This window comes from Diuraphis noxia, unplaced genomic scaffold (genome assembly GCF_037042655.1).
Source record: "Diuraphis noxia isolate RWA-SAM2 unplaced genomic scaffold, SU_Dnox_SAM2 contig0003, whole genome shotgun sequence".
Classification (NCBI taxonomy): Eukaryota; Metazoa; Arthropoda; class Insecta; order Hemiptera; family Aphididae; genus Diuraphis; species Diuraphis noxia.
The window spans coordinates 64071822-64096571 of record NW_028301713.1 but is presented as its reverse complement, the minus strand read 5'-3'; the positions used below and the strand labels follow the sequence as shown (position 1 = coordinate 64096571).

General features: G+C 29.4%; 1 protein-coding gene across 1 annotated transcript in view; it reads right to left on the bottom strand.

Moving 5' to 3' along the window:
• The window catches only part of LOC107162724 (uncharacterized), an 86700-nt gene extending 75248 nt beyond the window's left edge, over window positions 1-11452 (bottom strand). Inside the window, exon 1 of the mRNA XM_015509736.2 lies at window positions 10784-11452. Within this exon, the coding sequence (XP_015365222.2) occupies window positions 10784-10872 (89 nt within the window). The 5' untranslated portion in view covers window positions 10873-11452. The remainder of the gene's footprint in view (window positions 1-10783) is intronic.
• Between the last annotated feature and the right edge of the window lie 13298 nt (window positions 11453-24750).

Here is a 24750-nt window from a genome sequence, read left to right as displayed (position 1 = left end):
GTTAAAAAAAAACAACACGTGCACTAAATCCTATATAATACTGTACCTATCGATAGAAATTATAATGGGTAATTAGTATAAAAAGATATTGTTATAAATAAACGATTAAAAGGTATTACCTATGGGGATACCAGTCAGGATTTAGTTGTTAATATAGTTAGCAATAATAATATATTCGTATATAACGTTTTTACAACCTGTTATTATTACCTTAATCCAAATAAATTTACTGCAACAATTGTAAAGATTTAAATCAAACGTAATAAAAACGTCTATTAAACACGTATAATATATAAATTATTTGATTGGAGTAACATTAATAAAATAGGTATAAAAATGTAAAATTTTCGAATAAAACATTTTATGATAAAAATAATAGAGTGAATAAATTATCAAATATTTTCATCAGTTAAAATTAACTTTGCAAAAAGTGATAGGGTAAGGGTGTACGTACATTATTCCATCAAACTTGATATTTTTAATTAATATTCATGAATAAATATAACTAGGTATACAACCATACTAATAACAAGTGAACAGAATACAGAAATATTGATAAAAAAAAATTAAATGTATGCATTTTCAAGTGTTATATGTTTATACCCGCGTATAATATAATAAATATTCAAGTACCCATACTATTTATATTTTATTTATAATTTACGAGAAAATTATGAGTAACAAACAAAAATTATTCCCGCTCGATAATTTACTATAGCTATTTCATTTTTTTGTCCCTATTCAGTATTAATATTTAAATCTATTTCTTGCTGAAGCATACAAGAAATTAGAAGGAAGAATGATTAACCGAGGAAGATCGGATGCCGTAATTATGTTGATAGAAAAATCTCAAATAGTTGGTATTGCCCATTGGAAAATATTGATCATGCCATAAATTTGAGGTCACCTACGAAATTCACCGCGACACATCGACCTTCATATTTTATCTATTTTTAAGCGATATGGATTTAGTGGTTTGTTGACAAGTTCTGTTAATAACTAATATACCTTACCTATAAGGTACTTAGATATAGTTATTAAATATTATTAATCATAAGACAATGTATAGGTATTATATCAATACATCACGAAATTACTTTTTATTAAAATTTTCATCATTTTCCATTTCCGAAGATTAAAAATTTTTTTCCAAGAATATTTTCTGGTATGTTACGGCATATTAGCGTTCATACGCACGAATCGTATATGATATTTAACATACGCGTACAATGTAATATACCTACGTTCCTACCATGAACTATTGACTTTGCTCCGCGTATAAGTCATATTGTTTCCCAATAGCAAGAAATCTAAAATACATTTCTCCAGTATAGTTAAATTTTATACCGCACTGCTGGCATAAAATAAAATGTAGAGTGAGTAAGTGACACGATGATGTTAAACAGTAGATTTAGTGGAAAATTGGCTAGAAAACGTCGTAACATATTGACAAAGTCAAAGGGAAGGGAATCGTTTAAACAATACTATACTTTATAGGTATATATATACTCTGTGCAGCGAGAGAACGCGCTGATTCTGCGCATCCACCGCTTATTTAAACTCCCTAACAATACAGATTCCTATGGCTGCAGGATGTCACGTGTGGATGCGCAGAAAAACCAATTGTGGTCGATCCATGGCGCATACTCTCGCTGGACAAAGTACATAATATTTCTCAATATAATAACTCTAATAACACATTTTTAAATTTTCCAAATTTATTTGGATAAAAAAGCGTAGCATTTAACCAAGTTCCATTATATCTTATAATAATATAATTTAAACATTCGTACGTATACTTAAATAAATGATGGAATTATTTATTAAACTTAATAGATTCTAGAACTTTTTAAACATCTCGTACTGTACCTATTCCATGTAAAATGATAAGCCCATCAGTTAAACTAGTTAAAGTATATGATTGCGTAACATGGGCTACGGGCATGATATAATTGTGTTTCAAAAGTCACCGGTGAACTCATAATTTGGATGTTTTACGTAATTTGTTTTAAATTGTATTACCTATACGATAATTAACAATATGTGTAGGTAGTATACACTACCTATAATTGGATAATTTCATGATATGGTATAAAAATTAAATAATATACAGGGTGTCCACAGAGATCTGACATTCTGACAAATGAAATAACTTTTGTTTTAATCAATATTTAAAAAAAAATTCTTTTAAATATAATTCATAGACACTTGCGCTACATTTTTAGAATACATTTTTTATTTTTTATTTTTTAATACTGAAAATAAAAAACTTAAAAATTGATAAAAATTTTTTTCGAAATATTCAATATAGTCAATTTATAAATCTGATTTTTAGAAAAATGTATATGGTAAAAACACTTATTTAAGTCAAATGGCTGATTTTTTTAAAAATTTTTTAAATATCAATATTTTCGTAAGTAAATTACGATCTAGTTCATGTTAGAAACCTTGTAATTTCAAATAATAATAAAGTATTTTAAAAATATTTTATAAGAACATTTTTAAATAAGTGCATGTTAAAATCTAATTTTTTTTTTTTATTGTATTTATTTTAATAATATGTGATGTATAAACTATAAATTACTATAATACATTTACCTAACGAAAATATTGATATTTAAAAATTTTTAAAAAATCAGCCTTTTGACTTAAATAAGTGTTTTTACCATATGAATTTTTCTTAAAATCAAATTTACAAATTGGCTATATTGAATATTTCGAAAAAATATTGTACCAATTTTTATGTTTTTTATTTTCAGTATTAAAAAAAAAAAAAAAAAATGTATTCTAAAAATGTAGCGCAAATGTCTATGGATTATATTTAAAAGAAATTTTTAAAAAATATTGATTAGAACAAAAGTTATTTCATTTGTCAGAATGTCAGATCTCTGTGGAACACCCTGTACATTTATATCTTCTGATGTAACTATAACATTTTAAATTTTTACAAGCATACTCATATATTCATACCTACTTTAATAGTTTATTTTGTATTATGCAACGATAGCCGAACTTTTTTGTTTTAATTGTGAAAAACAAAAATCAAAATATCAATGCAATGATATACTTTAAATTTATATATTTTTAGTTTATTCTAAAAATATTTCTCAATTTCAGAGTACGATTTTTATATGGTCAAAAATAAATAAACTAACGTAAAATAAATGCCAGTCTTGTACTTCTGTGACTAGCGTGCACTTCAAATTTAAAAATTATGACTGGATTTTTTGCTAGAAATAAAATATAGACTATACCTAATGTAGAATATTGTATTAGGATATATTGGATATAATCATATAATCAATATTATTTATACAATATACATGCGATTCGTTAAAAAACTTTTATGAAATCTTCAACCATCGGCAATTTAACGGTCTTATCCACACTCAGTATACTAGTGAACGGTCAAACGGGTTGTAGGTCGCGGGGGGAGATAGTTATGAGTGGAGGAGGGAGGAGGGTGTCATTTTTACGGTGCATGCGTAATGGTTCTGCATGGTTACACATGGTATGCTATATATTATTATATGGTGTGTCTGTGTGAGTATGTGTGTTGGTGCGATGACCACCGAGAGGACATGTCCGCCTGTGTTACATGGTAGCTGTCATCGTCATACGCATACATACATACACGATGTGTATTTTAGTTTATACACTGCATAGTGTGCGTGTGTACGGCCATGTGCGTGTCCTAGACGATATTACTATTATTATGTGGTCTACGTTATTTTGTTAATTTTTTTCTACCAGCACAGCCCGAGAAAGAAGTACATACCTACATATATGATATACCTATATGCGAGTATATATTTCACGAGTTTTCAAATTATATTGAATCTTAATGTAGTTAATACTTAATATTTGATTCAAGTTTGAAGAGTATTCATGGTATACGGAGCATATTTATTGAACTGTTTGTTTAAAATTCTAAATTTAGTAGGTATAGGTTACAAATTTAAAATTATCCTACCCAAATTATAAATTTCGTTTGTAAACGTTAGGTTTTAATGTTGTAATCATAACAATATAACTAAGTCATGCGATACCCTAGCACTTGACACTTACACTATGCGGTGGTCGTTATCGACGATAAAAATTACATGATTATATCCAATATATCCTAATACAATATAATACATATATATATATATATATATTATATATCGTATATCATCCAACGACGATGACCACTAACTGTCTGTGTAGTGTGCACTACGATTGAGTATTAAACACTGAGCATGCCTGTGGACATCGCGAAATCATGCAGGTACAACAGGTACTCATCTACATCAGCTGTTGTACCAGCGAATACAATACGTGCAGTACTTCGTGTTTTAGTCGTCGGCGACCATATAATATAATATGGGTTATTATGCTTATGTGACACTCGAGAAGTTGTGCAATGTTCAAGAGGATATATTAATACTAAATTTATATAATAATATGCCGTGTGTGTGTGTTAGCGTACGAGCATATTATACTACAAGCCGTCGATAATCTCGACTATGTGATTGACACGTGCGACACGTCTCTGAGACGCGTCCGAGACGAAAATTGGATCGAAATCCACCGTGAACGGGGTCGCGGGAATACGAATAATCATCAAATTCGATTTATCATTGTCGCATTATTATTTCATTCATCATTACTGTCGGCATTTCTGCTGCCTGCGCACCAAACAATCTATACGGTTTTGGTCAATGTAATTTTATAATAGGTATGATATATTATATTATTTTGTTTATGCTGAGGTTTGCTCTCACCAACGGTGGTATTTTACGATATAATGTAATAGTTATATAAGACCCGGATTAACATTAATTTTCATAAAAAATATTTATTTTTTCATATTTTTATAATTTTGATACATGTGTATTTGACGATATTGGTGTATAATAGTAGTATAGTACACACTGTTGTAATCACTGACAATATAAATTCTAACTTTAGACTTATAATATTTTTTTATCTAGCTCTGCATGTGATATGAGTAAATAGTGTTCAAATAATTAGCCCCATCACATGGGATTCAAAATAATTTACTAATGTTACATTGAATATCTAATAGATGTATATGGAATATGGATATATTGTATTTTGTATTTAAATCAAAAAAGCGCACTGTAAATATTGATATTAAATTTATGCACACATATACCACCTTAATAAGTCTGCATGCATGACAGTTTGAAACACTAAATATAATATAATTGTATTCTTGATAAAGTCACAGATACGAACAATTTCTGAGTATTTTTTTCTCCCTAGATTTGCATTTTTTTTTCTTTTTGTCTCGTCGGATTAACGGAAGGTGAAAACAAATTTTTTTTAGAATGATTGAAATTAATGAAAGATTCAGATGATTAGATCAGGAAGAATGAAAAGAAAAAAATCCACATTACTTTAACGAAGCGTTTTACATTGGAGCCACTTTCTTTAGACACGGGATCCCGATGGTAATTAACGTTAATTTAAGTTACAACGAGATTTAAATTTTTACTCGTTTTTTATTTATATTTTTTTTAGTCTAATTTTTATACATTTCGTTTTACTTAGTACGCTCGACGGTGCGTAACAGATAGTCGAATCGTGTGGCACATACATCTATATGGGTACACGCCGACGATAACTACAGCATACACATTACACACACACATTGTGACAAACTGTTTTTTTTTTCATTGAGGTATTATTATTATAATAAAAATAATAATACGTAGGTATATGGTTTTTTCGACATTTTTATGATTATTTTCATAAATTATTATTTTTATTTTAAATCAGTATGGACTGCGAAAAACACTATAAACTGAGTGCTAAAATGCGTGGAAATATGTACTTCGTGTCCGTGAACAAAACGCAATTATCATGCATTTACATAATTTAATAAGCAATGAAAATTACACATTTTCGCTCCAATATGTGTAGTGTTGCGACTTATCTATAATTATTGCCGATATTAGCACACAAATCCATTAAATGAAAACCAATTTGCAGAGCTTAACTTGTAAAAAGCAATTAAACACAACTTTACTATTGAAACAGTAGTCCTTTATTAAACATCGCAGATGTCCCTAAATTATTTTATTTTATAGAATCATATTATAATCACTACATCATACCCGTGTAGCAATTTCACTGGGAAAAATTACACACCCATGTTTATGACTGGATGTTTTAAAAAATTATTTGTACATAGAAAATTTTTACAACTAAAAAATATATAAAAAAGACACAACTTGTTCCATCTATAATAGCTTTATAATGTTGCATATGACATCGTTAACAAGTGAGCTAGTGTTCGATTAAATGCGAGCGTTTCGAATAATGGCAATTTAGATAAAACAGTTGATAAACAGCTGAGTGATATCAAAATCAAATACATAATAATACTATATTGTTATAAAAATATTGCTTATAAGCATTTTTACTAGCATACATGATCTTATTTATATTTTAAATTCATTAATTTTAATAGTTTAAAAAGTAAATAATATCTTAATAATAATTATAACCTATAACTAACAACTAAATTTAATATTATCATTTATCGTCTAAAATAAGAATAAGAATATTGAAGACTATTATTGACGAATTTGAATTATGTTACCTATAATGCATTTTAAATTGCATAAACCTAATTTTGTAAAATTGTTATCTATACTTTGGCCACGGACTGTATTGAAATGAAATTAAATAAAATGATTTATATTATATAATTATATAATAATAAATTATCATAATGATTAGGTATTGATGTATCCATAGACCATATTATATTAGGGAACACATAAGTCAAAAGTAAAAACAAAAAAAACTTGACTACAAAATACAAATTATCAACACTAAATAATGATTAATAAAAAAAAATAATTACCACAGTCTACAGCAAAAGATAGAATATTTAAAAATATGTTTTAATATAAATATTAAAATAATACAAATATTGTTTTCACTTATACGCAAGAAAGTAATTTTAGTAGGAACGTAATACAAATATAAAATACGTATGTTATAATTTTCCTAACTATTTCGCTCACGCGTCACGCTCCCAGATCGAAATCCGCTTACTTCTTTGATTATTGAAAACTGATCAGAATAACAACTATTTTTTTCTTCCTTTTTTGCAACTAAATAAAAGCAAATAATTTTAGAAATAAAAATTCTGTGGGAACTCATTGCTTAAATTATTAAAACAAATTAAAATAGCAGAATCTAATACATGCGGCTATGCATCTTAATTACATATAATGTTGCTCAAATTTTACGATTCCTACTGATCCTTTTCCTATTAATACAATTAATGTTACTTAAAAGTGTAATGATTTATTTTCCCAATGACGCAACTCGATGTGAAGATAACAACTGCACGGGAATGAGTGAAAGGGTATACGAAAAGGCCTACATTGGATAATACGGCATAATTACTAGATACTTATCAGGTATTTTTTTTCGAGATTAATAATAGAGGTCAAGAGTCAGGCCAATACTCCCGTCATATTTATTCTTATTGTAAGATTAACAAAAAAAAGTGTATTATACATGTGTGGTGGTTGGGCAATTTTTTCAGAAGACAATACCTGTACGGGATAATTCATTTAACGTAAGACGAATTAATTGTTTCATAAAAACTAATAGTTTTAGAAAATATTTGTTTTACCATTTTTATCGTTATTGTTTTATTTTTATTTTTAAATTACAACATGTGATGTTAATTTTTAATTACAAAGGAGCATATTTTTTTTGAAGTACTTCGATGCATAAAAATACAATTTCAGGCAAGTATTTCATGGATGTTAAAAATATTTATAGTTTTGATACGCGGAATGGAATGGTGTGCACAATACAAAAGTACTTATACCCTGCAAAATGTTGGTCGACTATTCAGCTCAAAAATATTTTAAGCATTCGAAACTAAAAGCATTTTTCCAAAATTTGATTTTAAAGATCGGAATACTCTAATTTCAAAAGATCTAGGATCTAGCTTTGGAATAGGAAAATAAATGTATGTCATCAGTTCATCACTTATCAATTTATCATTCAATGGAGTAAAATAACTAATAACCCGACCACTAATAAAAATATATAATTTTTTCCTTCAAATGTTATTTTATTTATGAGTTATTACTATTGAAAACTATATAAACAAAATATTTTCAAAAATTATAGTGTTTTCTGAAATAATAAGTGTCTTACGTTAAATGGAACACTCCGTATATTATACTAATAGAGTAATACATGGGCGCATCGTGCATGTTATTGTTGTCGCTTGATAGACACTGCAGTTATGTTCAACCGTGATTTATAAATAGGAGGATATAATATTATAATCTATAATGTTAAGCAATAAATGAATATTTATGTAATGTAGTATTACTACATTATTATAAAAAGTAGAATATAATAATATCATGTTCTATGAAAACATGGTCAATAAGGTATTAACCAAAGATAGACGCATGTTTACAGGAAGTGTGATATTGTTTGTTTTTATATTTTTTATTTTTTATTCGAAAATGTGATAACGCGTTACCTACGCATTCTCGCTGGCTCGAAAGAACATATCGATGACGAAAGTGTATGTGGCGCTGTTTTAATGATAAAAGAAAAAACATCGAATGCATGTTTAAAGTGAAATTTATACTACACACAGTGGTTGCGATAAATTATGAGTATAAACCCCAGTAATCAGTATACACAATATATAGAGTTTAGGGCTAAGCGTAGGTATACACCATACATACTACTTTTGTGTTTACACTGTATATAGATTGAGAAATATTGAAATCATCTCGTTTGTATATATTATTTATAGGTACACCGGTTGGTTCGAATCATCACTGTTAAAAAATGTATTTTACACACGTGATGAAAATCGTATAAATGGAATTAGTTTATAAGTAGGTACTGTTGTCTGTACTTGTTTGAATATGGGATGTAACTAAACTAATGATATCGAACAGTTTCCCAATATTTAAAGGTGTATACACTATATATAGGCATACTGTATATACACTTAATATTATAATGCACCATTTAACAATTACTGATAGTGACTTTGCGAATAGTTACAATTTTGAGAAAGAGCTTGAGAGTGTATTTAATAATAATAATAATATAATAATATGTTAGCATTGATATATTATGTAAATATGAATAAAGCAATTTTTATTTTCGAGCATAACTATAGTTGAGCATATGCATTCGTCCGACAAACAATTAGGTATGCATCAATCAAGATTTGTATATTTTCACGAGTTTTGATTAAATTATACAACACGGGCCAATGGAAGCTGCGTCGTGTGACGATTGGCTGGTTGCCGGTTTTATGATTCCGAATAAAATTATCTTTACGGCAGCAATAAAAAAAACCAACACCTTATGGTTGTTCTTGTGGAATTATATTTTACGTTGGAAAGAACTGCACTTTTAACGGCGTTACATCGTTACAAGATAAAAGTTTCATGTTAGGTTAATTAGTTCTGGTATAGACTTGGCCTTGGCGGGTATGCTTAAAAATAGTTTCGTGACAAAATTTTCAGCTAAAAGAAGTACCGACTGTACGCCAAGTTGAGATAAAATTTATAAATTTACGTTTTACATGATACAAATAATGGGAGACAAACATTTTAATAGTATGTACATTTACTTATTATAATTTTTATGTTTATGTATTACACACGGCGAGCGATAGTTTCTTGATTAAAATACATACGTTATATATATTTGATAAAATAAACCTATGAATATTCCAATGACATTAACATTTGAGTATTTTACAAGTTACAATACTGACCCAGAAAAAATTATTTGTGCTTAGTATACCTACGACGTCTTAATGGAAATCATAGGTCATCGGGAATTTCGTTCTTGAAGAGAACATGTACACAAATGCCACATACTTATTATACACAACACATTAACACTCTTCCTTTCACCGAGTTCCTTAATCTGTGATAAATGCTTGTTTCATTTTGTTTTTTTATTTATAAGATTATGGATGATAGTATCTTGTATGTAATTATAAACGTTTCGTCGGTGTTGTTTTTTTGATGAGTTTAACGACTTAAACGTTAATGCATACAAATAAAAAAAACATAACTTCACCGTTGGACTACATTGGCCATCATTAAGATCAGAAGGAATTTTACTACACGACCCAGCTCTATAGGTATCAGTCTCATTCGAATTGATAAGCGAATCAATTATAGCAACGAAACAGTAAATAAATTTAATACCGCACCTGTTGTTAAATATAACAAGTAGGTACGTATAATATTGATTGTTAGTCACAACACTCACAACTGATGATGTAAAAATAATGTTCTATACAAAAAAGTCAACCCTAAATTTCCTGTCCACCGGCATTCCATGAGACGCGTACGAAATCCATAATTTCTTCATGGGATAAACAAACAGTAGTTGCAATAGGAAAATAATAATATTTGATTGCCTAAAAAATCATAGTATCCTCTGCGATGATCATAAATTGAAATCCGTAGGTACTTAATATTATAATATTATTAATTGACAACCTACTACTAATAACCTACCTAACTTAAAACTTCTATCGATATGATGGCGGTAATGGTAACGCGTTTTATAAAAAAACTTTTAGTGTGAAGGGAGTGGTCAGGCGTTGAACTTCGAGAAGTCGGGCGATAACGTTCCTTTTTTATTTTTCTAAAGCCATAGTAAAGGGTACCTATGTTTTGGTGCAGAGAGTACAGCTTATAAAGTGGCTGGTAAAAATGACTAGATAAAAGATGAAAAAACTTACGAGTAACCGGACGGCGCGTACGCCGCGGCGATGTTGTCCTGTATCATAGTGTCCGGCTCGGGATCGGCGACACCAGACGAAGAAGACATTGTTGATGGCGAAAATCTTGTGGGAACGCGGTCATGTCAACGACATGTCTTACGCGAAAACGGTGAGAAAAAAATCAAAAAGGAAAACCCCGTGAAACGAAATCGAAAACGACCCGATATGTGACGGAAAACCGCGGGAACGGTATCGGGTATAATATTATGTTTCCGACTGCGGCTAAAACTATGAGACAAAAGTTCTTACCACAGTATTATTATTATTTTCCTAAACGGCACGGTGACAACGAAGTCACGATGGAATTCGATTGAATAAATTCAATTAACTATCTTTCGTCTATCCAACCACTATCGAGAGCAAACATGTAGCGCACTCGCGAATTTTCGTCCCACGAATCGTTGGCGATGCGACGTCTTATAATTTTTTTTTTACACTTTCTTGTTGATGGCAAAACTCCGAAACAAACTAACGAAAAAAATTTAAAAAACCGACGGCCGAACGACGTTACGTGAGCGCGGGTGAGCAGATTCAACGTGTGTGCGTTTTCGTTTGCGCGCGCAAGAACGAACAACTTGAACAGCCGGACGAGTTATGGCGTACTGAATCGGTTTCGGTCAGCGCGCGGTGTGCGCAGGACGGCCATAGGGAATAACCGGCACCTATGCGTGTTACCTGGCCTTCGTGCGCCGCGCGCTGCGCTAGTGATGTGCCGCCACCGCAGTATAATATTGTAATGTATGTAGTGTTTGGTAATATGGTATATACCTGGTATATACCTGTAGCACGGTTGCGTGGTATTGCGAACTCTTCTCCCGGTAATCATAGTAGTAATAATAATTTTAGGTAGGTAGGTAATAATGTTTTGTACCGAAACGACCGTGGCCAATCGGGGCAGAATTACGACTTACGAACGCAAAAAAATGTACATTTTTAATACTACTACGCGTACGCACGTTCTACGTATATCTATACTCAGTGAAGACTGTAGAAAAATTATAACAAACCAAATATATTGACTAAAGGTATTTATTAAAATAATAGAATAATTTTGCTATTACTGATATTTGATTATATAATTATGTTAATTGTTATTATTTATGGTTTAGACTTTAGATGCGCATGCGTATTAAAAACAGTATAACAGACGACAGAATAATCGGATATTTTTATCTACTCGTTTTGGAATACTCCGTGTTTCGGTGATCATCCATCAGCCTTTGTGCAGATAGTTCAGATAGTTGTAAGAGGTAAATCACATAACCTAATATTAATATTTATTAGATGGCTTTACATTGGTTTAGTTGTGCACACGAATTAAGATATATCTATATATCTTAATTCGTATTGTGCCACACGGGTATTTGTTGTCTCCGTCTTACAAACGTACAACATGGCATATTTTACGTTCATAATAATACGTTTTACTCTGCAATTTCTAAAATTAGTGTGAATTTACCTCTTCTAAAATTTAAAGACAAGAATATCACCAACGGTGTCTCGAAGTATTTAATTGATATTATTAATTTTAAGTAACTTATGACCATTTAAAATTTTTTTTGTACATTTTAAAACGTACATAACTTACTTAGAAATAATATCAATAAACCCCTTCGAGATACCCCAGATAATATTCTTGCCTTTAAATTTTATACAAGGTAAATTCTATCTAATTTTAAAAATAACAGAGTAAAATGTATTATTGAGAACGTAAATTTGCCATGTTGCACATTTGGAAGACGGAGAAAACAAAGCCCGTATGGCGTCCGAGAATTCATTGAAATGTGAGATTTTCTAATTTTTTTTCGAACGACTAAAAGATATTGTATATTTGCTTCAATTTAAGAACATAATTTTTATTATCACTTTTACAAAATTTACTAGTGATTAACTTTTTGTCTTAAAATTATAGAATATCATATACATGAAAATGTGTCATGTTAAATCTCGATATATAATATAAATTTTATTTGATAAACAATTTATTAATATATTTTAAAGGATATCCTCTTATAGAAAAATCTAATTATTGGAATTCTGGTTATACAATTGACAACTTTAATGGTTTTATTAGAAACATATTTAAGGTTGATGTCTATGAAATATATGCTTTACAGCTCTGATTAGTCTATATCCAACCAGCTAAGATCCCATATGTAGAATACGAACTCTGCAGTCAATACTCAATAAATGAAAATATTACTTAGTTTTCCAAAAAGTAATTTTGAACTATTAACATTTAAATATTATTCTATAACTAGAAATATTATTTATATTACAATAAATTTTTCAAAAACAGATTTGAATATTTGATATTAGCTGATTATTGTAAGTAAAATCTATAAACCTATTAAAATAAATACTTATATTGAGTTTTCATTCAAATATATTTATCAATATTTAATCAACTAGATATTATTATTAAAAGTCCTGTTTATGAATTTAGTGAATGATTTATTTTTATTAGGTATTAATGTTGAAAGTAAATTATTTTTAATTTGTATGTAATAAATTATAATTAATGGAAAATAAAACATGATGTGGGATATATTGTATCTAGTTGGTATACATTGACCATTGTGTACTCAGTTTTTAGTTCCCAAGCTCTAGAAATTCACTACTCGTTATTCAGTTTAATTTCAACAAAATAATATGTAGAACGTATATGTAATATTTACCTATAGTATAAGCAAGAACTTATATTTTAAAAACGATTTTTATACTAAATCATATCTCATTACTATAAATCGACGTTTTAAAAATGTAATGCTGTATTATAGACTTCATTAACAATACAATTTTTAGAATGTTTTATGCAAATTATTTTGCTATGAAATATTCTAGTATACAATATTTGTAAGTATAGATATTATAGAAACATAATATTTTTTTACTATTTTGTGTAATCAAGATGTCTAATGCCAAAACTAAAAATAAAAACAAAATATATATACCCACGTCATATAATATCTAAGAGACTTAAACCAGCTGTTATATTTTTTTCATACAGCGTATATTGTGAATTTTAGAGTCATTAAGAATTGCAGGTTAAATGGGTGATTTTAAGTATATTACAATCTATATTAGAAGTATTAATATAGGTATTAATTGTTATGAAACCAAATAAAAAACGACCTGTAGGAAGGCCAAGACAACGGTGGTTGGACCGAGTAAAAGACGACCTGAAGAGATTAAGCAATGGAGCAAGTATTGTGGATGCAGAAGATCGAGAACTTTGGAGAACTTTGGTAGAAGCTGCGAAGCGCCTAAATGGCGCGTAAAGCAAAAAAAAAAAAAAAATTAATTGTTATGAAACGGACTGCATAACGTGATCCATAATGAACTATATCCCCGCCGTACCTTAGCCGTAGACAATGGGTTACGACTTCTAGCGAGGGAAGTGAAGATTTCCTGGAACTTATAAGTATACTATTATAAAACTCATGGTCGAATGAGCTTGATTATGAAGTTATCAAACCATGAGATTATTGGCTTGATAAAGCTTTTGAAATACAGTATAGTTTAAATACAAAATCCATTTCCACATTGAGAAAAAACAACATTTAGTGCGATGTAATAGACAACATTAAACGTTGAAAACATATATTATCTAATATTGTGATCTGTTTTGGGTTTTTATTTTCGTACTACTAAATATTTTTTTTTCACTCTGAACTTTTACAAAACATTTCAAAAATACCTACATTTATTTATTTTATACGTGGCCGATGTCCTCGATTATCAAATAATTATATATTTTATAATAATCGTTTATTTTCATTAAATTTAGAATAACTAATACTATTAATTAACTATAATTATGAACATATTAATAAATTACTAATTATTATTATTAAAAACTAAGTACCTGAGAAAATTTTAATACAATTAAATGATTTAAATATGACATCATCAACAATCTAATTAAAATAAATATAGGACAAAAAAGAAAGTATAGAAATGAAAAAATAGTTAGTTTATGACGAGAAAAAATGGTAATAGTCAAATTAAATGCTATGCACAATTAATTTTATATTTGATTTATGAAATAAATTAAACTAACAATTTAAAAACCCTAGTAAATTTTGAAAATATATTTTAACAAATTAATATTTTAAGCAATAACTTAACTGTTCATTTCTTTGAAAAAATTGTTTTTAGTTACAATACAGTAAACTTAAAATACATACAAAGATATAGACATTTATGTCAGGTATGTAATGAGTCATGGCCAAAAAAAATGTCCATCTTATGTCATTAGTTAAGCCATGGTTATCTGCATCAGTTTCCAGTGTAATTGATAGTATAGTAATGTAGATAACTGTGATCATGACTCATGTTATAAACCTACCTATCTTATAGAAATTTTTACCAATAAAATAAATATTTTCAAACGTTTAAATTAATGAATATATACCTATCTGCAGGTTATGAAATTTTATATTCGATATATAATTGAATTAATTTAAATTTCTAAACAGAATCAATATACTCAAATTTATGTGCAAATAAAAATAAGCTTGAAGACTTATACCAGTTATACCACTTCATGTTATTATTTTAGACACACTTATATACCTTGAATGTAGAGATTTAAACTCGGCGGCGTAACAGTGATTACTATTAGCGAAGTCTATAAAAATATAGGTTTTTAAAAAATGTCTCATTAATATTATAAACCTAATCATAAGTTATAATTAACCGTATTCATATTTTGTAAGCTAACTTGACGTATTAAATTTAATATACCAATTGAAAATATTGTTATATATAAATGGTAGCATTAATGGTTTATGTTGGTTAAAAAAATGATTATAATTCATAGTAATATTTACGAGAAACACTGATCTAGTTGTGTTTTTATTCTATTTTACGATCTACGTATTATACATTTTTACGTTTTTACAAATCACCATTCAAGGTATGGTTATTTATTTATTTTTCAACGGTCCTTGTTTTTTTATGAACTCAGCTGCATAACCCGTAAAATTATCTATTTTACGGGAGTTGAAACCTTGTCAGGACGTACAACTTACAGCGGCGATAATATATTATACAACATAAATCATATAACGATGCAAATAACAAATGTCAATAAAAAGCCCCCGAAAATGTGATGACGTAAAAACTGTTGGAGACATTATTATGATCACCATTAACGTTGTAGTAACACTCAGGTCAAGATCGTAAGAAAAGTAGAGAAAGAGAATCATGTTTCGCAATTTAAAATTGGATTTTTTTAACTTAATTTATTTAATGTTGAAGAAAAAATTTTCAAAATAAATGACAATAGATTAAAAATGCGAAGTAGCTCCTGATTTCAGATGTGTTAAATCTATGACTGTTACGACCATGCAGTATAAAACAAATAAAACGTTTTTCCAATAACCTATAATAATGCTAATAATAATTTAATAGGTACCTACTATACAAAAATGTATTAATATATTGCTTAATATGCCTTAGATAAAAAATATACGTATTCCTATTTTAATTTGATCGTTTTCATTTTTCATTCATTGTTTATCTCTTAAGTTAGACACCAACTGTCCAACTGTATGTACTTGACAATGAAAACGGACGATGTTATTATGTGAATTATAATATTATGTTGTCATCAGAAAAAGCCGCAAGACCATCTTGCATCCAACTATCCCTGACATACCTGCTAACGACATAAATATATCCATTACAAACAAAATAAAAATGACATGGAAAAATTACTGGGATTCTGTTTCGCCTTTCAACAAATAAAAAAAAAATTTAAAAATGCTCCCAATAATGGCACTATCTCCATAATTTAAATAGATGAAAAGAAGTCACTGTGAGAATTGGACATTCTTTTCTGATCCATTCATTTCTAATTAGAAAACACCCAACACCCATATGTAATAAATGTCAAGAAGACCTAACCATTTAATACATCATCCTGACATTCTATATATATACTGTCCAGACCTTCAAAAGATCCAAAATACTTAATCAATACTCAACAAATTGGAAGCTCTTCATGAAGACAGCACTATAAAAATCTTAAATTTCCTTACACAAATTAACATTGTAAACAATCTTTAACTAACATGCATTCATAAATTAAAGACTATTGTAACCTTTGAAATTTAATTATTAATGTAACTCACACAATGTAACATATACATAGTACACATTGTCACAATGCTAATAACCTCAGATGTTGAAGCCTCTTTTTACTTTCAATAAAAAAAAATATTGCGTTATTGTGCTTTGATATTTAAATGTATAGGTGTAACCTTTAACAATATTTAATTGTTTTCGTCGAGTGGGTACTTGAAAAATTATGGCTTCTGTTAAATAAATGTTACTAGAATATTGTTGGAGATATCAATTTTTTTAAGTGCCATTATATTGTAATTGCAAACCGATAATTAGTGGAATTTGTGTTAATTATAATATGTAATACCTGTATATCGGTATACACCAATATCGTGTAATCACTAACCAATCACTAATATGCAGTAATCATTTTTTATCTTTCTACGTTTAATATTATATAAACAATATCAATATGTCAATTGAATTTTTTTTTAATAGTTAACTATACTACATTTTACACTTACATGATTAATAATGAAAAAAAAAAATTGGAACATTGTTAATTTAATATTTGAGTTGAAAACAGTAACCGCGGTAGTCAGTAGTCTGGATGTCACATTACTTCATTAGATATAGCCATATAGGTAATGATGATTTTTAACCCATCTTTTCCAAATTTCCAGAATATAATTGTATATCAATACGATTATAATATTGTGTTTAAAGTTCAAAATTGTGTTAAATTTTAAAGCACCCAGCTATGTAAAAAAAAGTATTTATAGGAAAATTTCCATTTCTGCAAAAATGCCAAAGTCCTAACGGACGGTTCCATCATCAAATAAAAAGAACAGACCGTAAACGCTAAGACATAATAAGGTATCACCGATTTTAATTTACTTTACCATCCAAACTTACAGTTATAAAATTTTTAAGCCTTTGGTTTTATCAAAAATTGAAACACTTAATGTTATGTATTATGTATTGAATTGAAAATTATGTTAGTTTTAATAATAATCGACAAATACTATAAATAATGATTATTGAGATTATTCTATATCAATCACGCTGAATGTCTATCAACTGTTTAGTAAATAATAAAAAAAAATTCTATACAAATTATAGAACGTACCTATACGTACGAGTCAAGTGTGAATCCGAAGTGGCCATCCTTATATTTGTTTACACTATAAATTTGTGTTTTATTTTATTATAATATTTTGTGAAAATAAATGTGTATAAAGTAAAGTTTAGAACAGTGTAAAGTAAAATAATAATTCATATTTTAAGTTACTAAGTTAGGTAATACGATGGAAGAGTATGTGGTGGGACTTTGGGTGGTAAAGACTCCCACGAGTCCACTTTGATCGACACAAATCTAGCACTCACATACATTTAATCCAAATTGAGCCTATATGACATTAATTATGTTTTAGTTCAATCAATAAATTAGTATATAGAATACACGGTTTTTGGTCGATAAACTGCAGGCGTACAGTATATTATGGTAGATAACATTTTACGGTGAGTACATAATACTACACAATACTGCCATACGATAATATTGTATTGTTAGTATATACAACATAATTGGTGTATAAGTCACAAGTTATTAAATTTACTGAGTATAATAATTTCAATTTTTTTTTTGTTCACCAGAAAACTAAAAAAAAAAAATGCTTTTTTGCTACAGAAAATGGTTGTACTACCCAAAAAGGTACCCCAACCGACAATAAAGCAAACAATTCCTATATATGTTTGACTCGTTCGATATTTGATATTCATCAAAAACATAATATAATATCTAAAATCGTATATACTTACTTGCATTTTTATTAATACTATAGATACTTATAGCCTTATAGGTATATTTATAACAACGAGTAGCAAACCATTGTCTATTTAAAATTAAAATACAACATATTATAAATGTTCCACGAAATACGTTTTTGGCTCTGTTCATCCGTCGTGGTAAACCGTCAGAGCTCAAGTCCAACGACCGTGACAAAAAAAAAAAAAAAAATTCAAATAAAAAATAATAATAATAAAATAGATGCAAAACGCTAATCTCTCGCGGTGCATAATTACACTATGTGATGGGTCAGAGATTTTAGGGCAAGACGATTCAATTTCATAATAAATCGGTGGCGGCCCGTGCGACGACCGGAATATATATTATGTACATATATATTTTTTATGTACGCGTTCTGTAACCGTTTCTGTGTCCAATTATCCAACTATAATATTATTATATATAGCGACCATTATCCGATCGGCGGAATGAAATCATTATAAATCCGAAGCGGCGTAGCGCGGCTGACCGGCGCATGGGCGACCGACGGATAGGTTGAATGGTTTATTGTATAATATATATATATACCTAAATTGTAACTATATAATAATATAGTCCATATTATGTACAATAATTATCATTATAATACAGCACCACTGCCGCGGGCAGATCGCTATCATTTTGTGCTCTGTACACGGTCCGCGGATTTTTCGTCTGTTCTCCTGTTCGTAAGTACGGCGGTTTCGTTGTTATGTAATACATAAAAACGTATACGATTTATTTTTTATCGGCTTGTTCCATGAACATATACCTTTACAGCGGTGTACTATATAGTATAAATGTAAAATTTTGTGTAATCCCTATGCTGTACGGCCATCTTTTTTAGTCAATTTTTGTTGTTTTATTGTTTCCATGGCAGTCCCATTTGTCCTCCTATGTATTGCATTTCTGGTTATGTATGTTATGGGTAATGAGTAATGACTAATAGTAAAAATTGCCACTTGGATTATATCGACTTTGGCTAATGTGAATATGTGATTATATAGCTACATAATGATGTCGGGGTACTAAAATGAAATGTATATAATTCTAATTTATCTAAATATCGTTTAAATTTAGATTAAAATTAAAAACCTTTGTTGTTGATTAACCCTTATTTAATAATAATAATGATATTAATAAAAAATAATTTTAATGTTATCTGGCTTTAACATCTAGTTTGAAGTGTATAGTGGATAAAATGTTGAATTTTAAAATTAGGTCGACCTATTAGTCACATTTTGTAATATTATTGTGTCTTCTCTCAAGTCTCAGATATATTTGGCAATTAGGCCGTTTTACCGAATCCTGGGTCTTTCTGAGTGTCTTGTTCTATTTGTTTTTTTCCATGAGTACTTATTTTTTAATTGTTCATCTGCTCTCCAAATGCGTTCAAATTACTTTAACCGTCTATTCCTGATAAACGATGGAACGTTTGGTATATTTTGAAATGTCTCCATAAGTTCGTTGTCCTTATCATTTTTATTATTTCGTTAATTATTAAGTTTAATACATTTAACAAAAATATAAATATAGATAATTTAAAAACCTTAAAACTAAATATTAAAATTAATAATATTATATGATCATCTGATACAGTCATGAATCATAATCAATAGTAGTTTATGAATGTAGTTTGAAGCCATTAATCATAACTTTATCATATCTTTTATAATATTATCCAAAAAAGCTTGGCTCTCATAAATGTTATATAATACAGTTATATTGTTAACGTAAGCTATGATTTTAATATCCCTATACATGCTATAACTTATTAGCTGTTGCTGTATATCTATACTCCATATACTACCTATACCTTTACCAATATAATATTATTATACAATATACATATATACCTACATGTTATCATATGCTTACGTTGCGGTGCAATCTATGCCATACAAATTTAATGCGCGAGTATATATTTTTCATAATTATATTATGTCAATGCGAATGATGTTATCAACACGCAGTTTCACTGATACGCGATATTCGCTGTGGTATCAACGTCGTCATCGATGCCGTTGCCGCACGTATATTTCATATTATTATTATTATATAATATACCGGTGTCCAGCATGATATTTCTATATAATATTATAATATGGTGCGATACGATATTATTATTATTATTGTTAATATTATACATTTATACCTACACAAATACAAGAATAGGTATAATATATATAATATATTATGTATAATATGTAAATAAGTACAAGTATTATTTTATTGTGTGTCGGCGGGGCGAGCGCGTGTGTGTATAGTAGTAATAGTAGTATTTATGCCTGTATGTATAACGTATATGTATGTGTGTGTGACTGTGTCTCGGGACGGTCGAGTTGCGTCAGATCAGACGGGTAAACGGATCCGGTTTTATGGTGCGATAAACACGCGCTCATCCCGATGACGGAACAACCGTATCAGTTATGTTGTATGGGTTCGCCCCGAGGATTGGATGATACTGAAAAAAAATTACGCATATACATTCCTAGTAATTAGTGTAATATATATTTTATACTTATACTAATAATATATTGTATTATATTAGTAACATTTTACTTTTTTGTATGAAACCATATTCTTTATGATTGTAATACAGGTACATTCATATTACTAAAAAAAACTATATAAATATATACGTAATATAATAATATTTTGCAATATATGTCACGGTCTTAAATATTATACATACATTTTCTGCGGTATTGGCGGCGGTCCGATTAGTTTTTTGAAAATCCTATTTCCATAAATCTTTGTCTCGACAGTTCAGAGCGTATGTACCTATACGGATTCTTTGCTGTAGTCTCTATTTTTACTCACATACGTTTAATAACGACTGCTGATTTCTCGAAAAGCAGTATATTTATTATTTTTTTTTTTAATACATAGAATATGGAAACTATGTTTCGACTTTACGCCGAAACGTTTTATACATATATGTATAAGTATAAACCGTATATACCGCGCGTATATCAGTATTAACAATCAAACATTTTGCCGAAAGAAAAAACCAAACAACAGAACGTGAATAAAAAAAATATAGATAGGTATAACGTAAACAAACGGGTTGTTTACGTTTTTTTTACGCAAAATATATGCATATATATATATATATATATATATATATATATATATATATATATATATATGTGTGTGTGTGTGTGTGTACATACTATATACAGGTATACATATCGATTGTAAAATATATGGTTTTATTGCGCTTGTCCTACTTATTGAGTTTTTTGATTAAACTGCAATACTTACTAAATACTTAATATTAATATGTATATATAGGTTGGCACGAACAGCATATAGTATCGATAAATGTATACGATCGTCGTATTCTGTGCAGTCGCATATTAAACTTACTTGTACAGCAGGTCAGCAGCACTCGATTTGGCGACAAGGATACGCTGAAGGAATTAAAGGATAATAGATACTTGGAATAGGTAGGTACCACAACCAATTATTATTCGAAAGGAAAGACAAATATACGACGGTACACTATTTTAGTCAATATAGGTTGAAATATAATGATGATTAACCAGCCGAAGCGATTTTAAAAATGTTTCTTTTTTCAATTACTCATCATTACTTAATTAGTTTTCCGAATGTGGAATGTAAAATTTTAATATCAAAATTGAAAGTTGTAATGGTTTCAAAAATTTTTAGAGAGTGAAAAAATGTATATAGGTACATGTAATAATCTGTATACTGCACCATTAAAAGTATTTCATCAGTTCATTTAAAGAGTGTTTATTATTTTGTACATATATGGTATATACAATAATATTTTCCACGGAATGTTTACTAGTTGTGATAACACTTTTGCGATGTGTTGAGGGGGAGGATGTGGAAGCCGCCCACGGTAGTACATAAGTACGAGATAATCGTACTAATGTGTTAAGGCACGCGAATACTTATACGTGCCATCCGCGTACGTCTTATATTTACAACGGCAGTGTTATTCACTTCGATGTGTTAACATCAATATACGTTGTAATAATTAACGATCGATGACACGATCAATATATTGTATGGAGCCTGCTAAAGTTGCAGCCAGTGACATGAATATTCGTGTTTAATAGTAAACACTAAGTCACTAAACGTTCCGAGCAGACGTGCCGTGCTGCATTTTACAGGGGTAAAATAAATACATGTCTTTAAGCATGCATCGCGTACAACCATTAAAAGATAACGAATCCGGTTTTTTTTTTTTTATAATACGGTACACGGAACATCGTGTACTACCTGCATCAATTCCATATTCACCGTAGTCCGTATAGGATACAACAAATGAGTTAAATATTTCGTTGACTACACTTTTGTGATATTTGCAAAGGCGTAGGAGCTGTGATAAAATAATTGGCTATTCGCGTTCATTTGTTCTAAGAATATAGACAATTAATGCGCTACGACGTAGAAAATACCTGAACTGTCGTAAATTAACAGTCGATTAACATAATATTTGTGTATATTATTTTCAATATATTTTTTAAAGTTTCAGACGAACATGTTTTTTTTTCTTCATTTTTCTTATTATTTTATTAGAATAAAACAATCACGTGATAACAAAATAGATTATTTCGTATCGTATATTTATAACTAATTTATCGAAATCCCTCTGGATACGAATCGTAGAATGAAATATTTTATTACGCGATTTGAACGTCACTATATTACCGAGTGTCACGAAGAAAAAAATACATATATGATTGAAATTTTCTATTATGCCTCGCACGAACGTGGAACAAAATCTGACGCAAGGAAACGCTTTGAATTAAAAAATATACATAGATAATTTCTATTTTTTTTTTTCACCTATACATAGATCCGTCTTGCAATGTATAGCGGGAAACACCGGGGCACTGCAGGTATTTTCCTTCCTGTATAACATAATATGATAACAATAATAATAATAACAATATAATGTGACCGAAATGTATTTTTAATTTAATTTTTTTCCCGTTTTGTTTTTAGCGACCATTTTTTTTTTGTTTGCCGCCTGACGACCACGTCTACAACACTGCAACGGTTACCGCATAATTGCGCGCCGAACGTGTTCACGCGCGGTTGACATGAACAGATATCGCGATGACGGTGGACGAGGGGACACGCGCGTGTGTCCGTCCACGAGAACGATGGTGGCGGCGGAGGGGACAACTCGAGTAAATCATTTACGCGCGTATTCCCGAATGGAGGATAAAAAAAAAATAAAAATAATATGAACGAATCTCAAAAGAAAACGCGCTGCTTTTTCCTCCACGCACTGATTGCCGCTCCTTTTGCTGCCGCTGCAACGTGTTTTAAATACCGCGGTTGTACCTCGCATCACGCACACACACGAAACGTCGAAACCGTGACAAAATTACACACCATACAATCGGGAGAGACGACGACGACGATATATATATATTATAATCTATATAAATTATTTATATGCACAACACTGGTGCAACGATCACGGTGATGACGACGACGACGAAAGAAGACGAGAATAAGTATATCGTATATAACGTTATATACCTACGGAGGAGACGAAAAATGTGGAAATAAATAGGAATAACATGTATAAAATATATATATCACTTAGTGAAATTCGTCACGCTCGTAGAAAACGCCGACGACTCGCGACTGTACAGCAACACACTCAGTTTCCTATATATATATATATATATATATATATGTATAATTGTATAATATATAGATAGTATGTTATAGTATTTGAATACAATATACATATTTATAGGCGGTGATAGTATAGTATATAGATACTCGTCCGATATGTTCTGAGTTTGCGGTGGATCCGTTCAATACCGAGTGTGATGAGGTGAAATGTTATCCACTGCTAAGATAGTATAAACACTTAATACCTGTTAAATCTTATATATACATATTATAGTATATACATCTGTAATAAATATTGGCACCTATTGTACCTGTAAATATGGGATGTATTGTATTACGTTTACTCGGGTGATTTTCTAGATGACCTGACAACCGTGAATGCGTACTAACCGTT